We start from the raw sequence: 8,553 nt of genomic DNA, 5'->3' as shown, positions 1-8,553 counted from the left end.
AATATATATTTATTAATAATTTATATTAATTAAAATATAATATAAATAAATAAATAAAACATAAAATAAAATAAATAATATATATTAATTAAAATTTTCTTTAATTAATAATAAAATAAAAAGTAATAATCACAAAAAAACACAAAAAATTATAAAACACAAATGATTAAAAGCTACTTAGGGGTGCCATTAGCACATGATAGGGATGCCATTAGCCACCCCCTTTTCTATTGGATTAATAAGAAAATTAAACCTCTAAAATAAAATAAAATAAAAATGATGAAATCCATGGTACAGACTACAGAATAAAAATAAATAAATGATAGTGGGACCCAACTCATGATCAGATAAATAAATTCGCTCTCATTTTTTTCAAAATTTGAAGGCTTTTGCCACTACCCCTACCATTTATTGACTTGTTAAAATCTGGGCTGATAGCAGCAACTTTCCTGATTATATACATAATAATAGCTGGTTGACACCAAAAATGGGGTTTATTAATCTACTTACACTGATTATTGTTACTAAAAACTAAAGCATACGAGATCAGTATATCTTACCTACATGTGAGGTGTCTGTAACAATCTGTCCAGTAACTTCTATCATTGTTTTTAAGTTGATTTATAGGTTATTGGGTAAGTCTGTGGCTTTTGGCTGTGGGGCTTACAGTATGAAGATGAGATGTATCATGTCCTCTAATCCTAAAAATAGAACAAATGTTTCCATGAATACACCTGCTTGCAAAAAGTGGGAAAAAGAAAGTTTGTCGAAAAAGTCCTAGCAATTGGAAAGAAGGGAAGAAGTGGAAAAAGGAAAAAAAGATTAAATGAAAATATCTAGATACAAAGATGATCCACACCATTATAAGAAAATATATAGATAGAAAATGGACTAGACATGAAAACTATCTCAGGTCACCAAAGGGCCTTTGACCTAGCGATATCTAGTAACACAACTTTCTTAGAGGTCAAGGGTTTCGACTTCACGCCTTTGATGTGGGAAGTGTGTGAAAGTTTCATTTAAGTGTATATATATATATATATATATATATATATATATATATATTATAAATACTTCAAATTAAAAAAAATGGAAAGATGAGGGCAGGCTGGTTGGTGGTTTGCCATTCCAGCTGTTCATTGAAATCCTATGGTTAATGGTAATGGGTATGGACCATGGAGATTTGTGTGTTTTTATGGACCGTGTACACAAATCATCTTTCATATGTGGATTCAACGTATAAATAAAGGTCTTATATGTAAATAAATGTCAAGGCTGGGCTGGCAATTATAATAATGAAACCTATTTACATCCTTTTTTTCACAGGTGGCTTTGAGGTATACATCCATATCAACATAAAACCATGGAGGGAAGCTATTACTAGTATTTAGTAAGGATGATTCGAGTAATGGGTTACAAAATACTAACCACATCGGCTTCAGGATCAATAGGATGGTTTTAGCTGCTTCGATGATGAATTTGGCTTTGATCTCATTTGCGTTTTTCCCTTTGATCAAGTATCATGTATCAAAATTTTCAATATTAACATAAAGTTATTGAAGTGATCGGCTTTTTAAACCACCATACCTGGCTTTTTGTGACACATATATCATCGCATTTATGCTGGAACATCGGTGCGGATTCCAATCAGATCGTGTATCTTTTGTGTGAAAACTCTAGTAAGTCGTTCGAGCTCGGATATGCTTAATTCTCTCCCGGACTGCATCCTGCCCCTTTTTGCTCCGCCATATTGTATATTTGCTTAATGTTGAACCCTGAAGCCAACATAAAGCATAAGATACCAAAGCACCATCATCCTTTGGTTTCATACACTCAATCTGCAATCGTGTTTTAAAGCAACATAAGCATCATGCTGACTGTATTCGGACCTCACATCAGGAAAACCAAACAATTATTCTCACAAAAATATAAAAATTTTGAGGAAAAAAAAAATAAGCATACATTCTCAGAACTAAAATTTTGAGTTGGTTGGATATCTTGATCTTGAAATGGCCTCAAAACCCTACAAGGTCAAATTGTATGAATGAAATCAGGGAATGCTAAGATCATGAACTATTGGCTGCACAAAATCTTATTGTAAATCAGAAGAAAGTGAAAGCACAAATAATCTGTTTTGCCAAACTAGTCTTTCTTAAATGGCTGGAACTGCTTACGGAGTTACGGGAACCTAAACATCTTGAGTTTAAATCCAATACTTGTATGTATGATTTCCGGGTTTCTTCATAAAAGGTATAAAGGATCAAAGAAGGCGACAGACTTCACAAGAAACTAGAAAAATGTAACATCTCATAAATGTATAGACAAAGACCAATTGAAATGGAAATATAGAAGAACAATAACCTTGATTTCCCTGAATGGAACGAGGCAACTTTTTTCAAGTTTGGAGTCTAATTGAACAGAAGTTATCAATTGAACAGATTTCGAGGTTGATTGTATCATTTTGTCTCTGGAATAGAACTCTCAATAAAGTATGATCATAACAATTTCCTCAAGGCATCATAATCACCAATGGTCTTTGCAGGAACAGACACCCTCTCCAAAATGATGGAAGCGATACGAGTCTCTGACTATAATAGACCGATTAGAAATCTTTGACACAAATTTTATCCAATTATGGCAATCATTGCATACACGAAGATTCTTCATTACACGCAAGGGAATCGTATTAGACAAGGTTAAAAGTCCAAATGTGATGGCTAACTTCTCGCTGTGTATGCAAGTAGATGGATCCTTCTGATCCTGCTCCAGATCATTCAGAAGACTGTACCGATCTTGTACATATCCAATTTCAGCAGCACGTTTATCAAGATCATCTAAAGATTCATATATCTCATCGGCTAGTGGATGGAGACGATCACCAACAAAGAATGCGTGAACTGTGTTCTTGACCTCAATCCAACTACGACCAGGCACTTTCTTCACACCTCTATCTTTCATCAACTTTCTTGTCCAGTTTCTATCATCCCATTTCCCAGAAACTGCATACATGTTTGACAATAGAACATAAGTGGCTGAATCTTCTGGTTCCAACTCAAGAAGGTGTCCTGCAGAAATTTCTCCAATTTCCTTGTTTTTATGAACTGTACAAGCACTCAAGAGGGTCCTCCACACCATTGCATCTGGTTCAATTGGCATTTTCTTGATAAATTCTAGTGCACGGCTCAAAAGCCCAGACCGTCCAAGAAGATCTACAACACAAGCATAGTGTTCAGCTCTTGGGACTAGACCATAATCTTCATTCATAGATTTGAAGTATTCCAGCCCTTTTGCAACTAACCTGACATGGCTACAAGCCGTTAAAACACCCACAAAAGTAACGTAGTTTGGTTTATTACCATACCATATCATTTTTTCAAAGAGTTCTATAGCTTCATCTCCACACCCGTGTTGAGAATAGCCCGTAATCATGGCATTCCATGAAACCTCATTTTTATCAGGCATTTCAAGAAACTCACTTTTAGCATCATCAAGGTTCCCACACTTTGAATATAATGTTATGAGAACATTGGAAGCCTCAGTTTCCATATTGTAGCCTGTTTTTATCATCCTTCCATGGATTTGTTTGCCTTGTGTTATGTTTGTTGTATTTGCAGCAGCACTAACAGCAGACGCATAAGTAAACATATTGATTTCTACTCCAAATCCAATCATTCGATTGAACACTTTCAGTGCTTCCTCACAATACCCACTCTGTGCAAATCCTGAAACCAATCCATTCCATGAGACATTATCTTTAGAATTCATCTTGTCAAATACCATATATGCATCGTCTACTTTACCACATCTAGCATACAGACAAACAAGTGCATTCCCAATTGAAAGATCAGATGAATATCCACAGGTAACTGTTTGAGCATGAATTTGACGGCCTTGATTGATTGCTTGAATTCCAGCACACGCACTTACTGCACTTGAAAATCCAATGTTGTCTGATTGGATTCCCTGTTGCAGCATCTCCTCAAACGTATTAAGAGCTTCAACGAATAAATCATGCTGAGCGTATCCAGCTATCATAGCTGTCCAAGAAACAACATCATCCTCATCGAGTCGCCTGAGAATTTTCAGTGCTGTGTCCAAGTTTCCATGCTTGGAGTACATATCAATAAGCACACTGCATACATATACATTCTGCTGAAAGCCTGTTTTAACAACTTGGGAATGGATCTGCTCTCCCAGGTCTAAAGCACCCACTAAAGTACACGTCCTCAATATACTAGGATACGTGTACTGATTAGGCCTCAACCCCTTGATCTGCATTTGTGAAAAAATACGGAAAGATTCATGGAGATCCCCCAACTGTCCATAAGCCACCAACATCACATTCCATAGAACCACATTTTCTTTTTCCGTTGTAAGGAAGAATTCATGAGCAGTTTTGATATCAGAGCATTTTACATAAAGATCAAGTAAAGAGCCTTCAATAATTATATCTGCACACACTCCCGCCTTTATTGCATAAGAGTGTAGTTGAGTTCCCTTAAGAAAGTCCCCAACTGATGCACAAGCACTTAAGAGACTAGCAACAGTAACAGAGTCTGGTTTCAGGTTATCAGACTGCATTTTCTCATACAGCTGTATAGCTTTCTCACTTAGTCCTTTCTGAGCAAGACCTGATATAAGAGTGTTGTATGATACTCCATCCCGACAATCCATTTTACTAAAGATTTGTTCTGCAGACAACAAATTGTCACATCGTGAATACAGTGTGAGAAGAGCATTGCATACAAAAGTTTCAGATGAAAATCCCCACTTATGAATAAGGGCATGAAACTGCTCTCCCAGCTTAAAAAATGCAATCTTTGTACAAGAACTTATGACACTAGAGAAAACATAAGGAGTGGGTAAAATCCCAGAACCATGCATCTCAGAAAATAATAAAATGCTTTCTTCTTCATGTCCATTCTGAGAGAATCCAGAGATCATAGCAACCCAAGAAACTTTATCTCTCATACCCAGGCCTTGAAACACATATTTTGCAGTATCTATGTGCCCCTTCTTTGCATACAAATCAATCAATGGATTACAGACAACATAATTCGTACCAAAACCATGACGGACAATCTTGGTGTGAATCTGCTTTACATAATTATGATCAACCTTGTCTCCACTACAAGCCCGCAAAACATTTGCAAATGTTACTTCATCAGGGCCAACATTTCCTGCCAACATTTTTGTAAGCAGGCCCAACACCATAGTAGCCATCTTCTTTCCAATCAAACCAAAAATTAAATTATTCCAAAAAGATACATCTCTGTTAGGCATTTCATCTGTAACCTGGCATGCATCATTTAAATCACCCTGAGCAACATAAACATCAGCTAGCCGGCTGCAAATTACATAATCCTTATCAAAACCTGATTTCAAGATCCTCCCGTGAAGCTTCTTAGCATCAATCAGAGATCCAGAACTCAGATACCCTTCTAAGAGCCAACAGTAGGTCTGATGATTAGCACAAATTTGGCCGGAATAACCAACCACCTTCGTCTCGTCAATTTTCGGGCTCCCTTCATTTTCTTCATTGACAACCGGCAAACTTGCAGAAGTACTAAAAGCAGCTAATCTCAATTCACTCAGTTTCCCACAAAAATACTGCAATTACACCAACATCGGCATCATTAACAATAAAAAAGAACATAAATCTATTGGGGCAAACCATCTTTGTTTTTAAAATTTCCAACATGGGTTCCAAATTATGATATCATCAGTACAAACGAAGTTTCAAAGAGATGATGAATTTACCTTCGGGAAATTTGTTGCTGATTTACGCGGGAAAGGTTCAAATGGCTTATTCGAGAAGGAACCACGTAATAATATCATCGGCTGTCTATAGTGAAAAATATTCCCTCGGTGTACGTCAGAGAATCCCTCTATCACACCCAAGAAGAGAAAAAAGAAGATTCAGACTGAAGCCTTCATAAGCCTAACAGTTTTCATGAAGGTAACAGTCAAAATATGTAAGTGAGCAAATGTTGAATCAATGATATGATTTGGTGCAAAATGATCAAGTGTTCAAAAATTGTTGTTGGGACGGTCTGAAGGATAGAAAGTTACCATTTTAACTATATGTATGGTTTGGTGTTGATTGAAATATGATCGTTTGATAAGAGTTCTGAGATAACAAATACTACCTTGCAAATATATCCCTTTGCAAATATAAATTGCAAAAAAACATATATTCGCAAGCCAAACACAGCAACATGCAAGCATACGCATTACAAGCTTCTAGTTCCTCTCAAGATACCTGGCTTTCAGCTCCTATTCTAAAACTTAATGAACATCATTCAAAGGTTGCCATATCCAAAGGGCTACTGCAGTGTTCAACATATCAGTCTTCTATGAACATGGCAGTAACAGGTTTCCAAAAGGTCACCATCACTAAGACTCCAGTTGCAAGTTGAAACATTGAGTCAGTAAAAAAAGGAAGTCACCAGGCATTGTAATTCAATTCAGTTGTTTACTAATTCAATGTCAACAATACTCTTACTACTGTCCAAACAAATCTACACTGAAATAGATTATTACCATCCCCAAATTATATTTGACAATAATTTGACTTCTATGATCAAACAAATTAATTTGACTTTATGCTCAACAATTATGCAAGTTTGGTGAAAATGGGGCTCATTAACATCACAAAAGCTTTCAAGATTACAAAAGACAACAAGCTTATTAAATGTCCATCATATACTTCGAAGAAACATATACAAACATACACTTGCAACATTTGATTCAAATGAAACTGTGAACAAAACAATTATGTTTGTCAAGGTGTGTGGTATGGATTCAGCACCACAAGGTCTAATGTGGATGTTTCCATAAAACAGGTGCTGGAATGAGGATGTATAATATAGGTGCTTCAATACCCATAATGTAGAATGCAATACCCAGAATATTGCAAATGCTATTGTCTAGTGATTAGTCAAGTAGCAAATGAGCATGTAATTGTCAAAGAAATCTCATTAACCCATTTTCCACTTCAAAGACAAGACCCAACAGAACAAAAACAATCAAACTGAACTTGTATATATACTAATTACTCTTTTAACAGAACACATATAAATGTGGTTGATGTTGAAGTTGCAAGGCAATTTATATCAATTTTGCATTAAAAAAAGAGCTAGTCTTGACCTCAAGAGTCAGAATTTAATTTTCCCACATCAGGAACTACTCTTGGTGACACTACAGCACACACAGACAATAACACAAACACTTGGTGGGTGAGAAAGTAAAACAAAAACTCCCTGTAATTAAAACAACATATGGTGCAAGGATGAAGAAGCAGCATTGAATTTCAACCCACATAAAGACTTGAAAAATAAGAGAACACGGGCCGAAGGTTTACCTTTTACTCCAGCAAGCAGAACGAGATGAGGGTGCGACGAGACGAGATGGAAGAAAATTGCCCTGAATGATACGGACATAACCGCGTAAATCAACCATTCAGACAGAATGATTTAGAGCCTCAAAAAAAAAACAAGATTCTGGTCTGCAAAGTTCCAAGGTTGCCTCTTATGAACATGGATAGTATATTTAGAACATTACCGGATGGTGATAACCGTAAAAGTGACTTCAGTTCACTTGTCAGACCAGACTTCATACGCGAATTCTAAAGGTAAGAGCATCCATATTTATGGTTTCAATTGAGCTTTTTGAGGAAGTTCGTGAAAATGTTTCACTGAAAACCCAATCTACGTTTGTCATTTTGGCTTATTTATTTCTTCTTTTTTTAATAAATAATTTATTTTCATTTTAAATGATAGTTGTGATTTAGTTTGCATAAATGAAATGAATCTAGAGGGATTTTAAATCCATTTCAATTGGTTTATTGAATTGTTTGCATTTGAAATCCTACAAATATAGTATTTTGAAATCCTTAGTAGATGTTCCGGATTTCATGGGATGTTGTATGATTGTATGAAATAAGATTTTAAAAAGGGAGAAATCACCAAAATAGCCAAAATATACATATTGTATTAACAAAATAGTCACTTTTCAAACTTTTTTCACAAAATAGACACGCCCTCGGGGGCATATTGACCATACGGGGGCAATTTGACCAAAAAAAATACAAAGGGGCCTACATGTATCTTATTTGAGGACAAAAAATCTGATTTTTATAAATAAAAAAATGGGATCGCCTCCCGAGGACGATCCTACCCCTACTTTGACTGCTATTTTGTCCTCTAGTGAGGACATCGATTTGACAATTTAAAAGTGTTTTTCAATAAATTGAGGACGATTTTGACCGGTATTTTGTCTGTTTTAGGACCAAATATAATATATACATACACACACACACACACACATATATATATATATATATATATTGTGGTTTTTGTCTATAAAATCAAACAATTCTACTCTCACAACCCGTAACTCTTAAGCACAATCTACCCATCACAACTCTTAACACAATATGAAATCACGTCAAACTTTATATTTTTTACTACTTTTTTAATGCATAAATGAACCAACGAATGTTTTTATATTTTATTATAAAAATTATATTTTTTATAACTATCGAATGTTAAT

At 35.4% G+C, this 8,553-nt stretch overlaps 1 protein-coding gene across 5 annotated transcripts; it reads right to left on the bottom strand.

The window, feature by feature from the left end:
* Positions 1 to 1,203: 1,203 nt before the first annotated feature.
* LOC112508394 (pentatricopeptide repeat-containing protein At4g13650) lies at positions 1,204 to 7,643 on the bottom strand. 5 transcript variants are annotated; one of them, XM_025113058.1, is made up of 6 exons: positions 7,564 to 7,643; positions 7,364 to 7,425; positions 5,761 to 5,941; positions 2,362 to 5,610; positions 1,963 to 2,023; positions 1,204 to 1,838 (listed from the first exon to the last, which is right to left on the bottom strand). In XM_025113058.1, exons 3-4 carry the CDS (start codon positions 5,836 to 5,838, stop codon positions 2,524 to 2,526), a joined length of 3,165 nt encoding a protein of 1,054 aa, XP_024968826.1. In that variant the 5' UTR covers positions 5,839 to 5,941; positions 7,364 to 7,425; positions 7,564 to 7,643; the 3' UTR covers positions 1,204 to 1,838; positions 1,963 to 2,023; positions 2,362 to 2,523. The 5 variants fall into 5 exon arrangements, with proteins under 5 accessions (XP_024968826.1, XP_024968825.1, XP_024968823.1 ...); XM_025113057.1 differs by having other exon boundaries at positions 5,761 to 5,888; XM_025113055.1 differs by having other exon boundaries at positions 5,761 to 5,888; positions 7,364 to 7,596.
* Between the last annotated feature and the right edge of the window lie 910 nt (positions 7,644 to 8,553).

This window comes from Cynara cardunculus, assembly GCF_001531365.2.
Source record: "Cynara cardunculus var. scolymus isolate 2C chromosome LG 1, CcrdV1, whole genome shotgun sequence".
Lineage (NCBI taxonomy): Eukaryota > Viridiplantae > Streptophyta > Magnoliopsida > Asterales > Asteraceae > Cynara > Cynara cardunculus.
The sequence above is the reverse complement of the archived record's forward strand: the minus strand, read 5'-3'. Positions and strand labels throughout refer to the sequence as shown.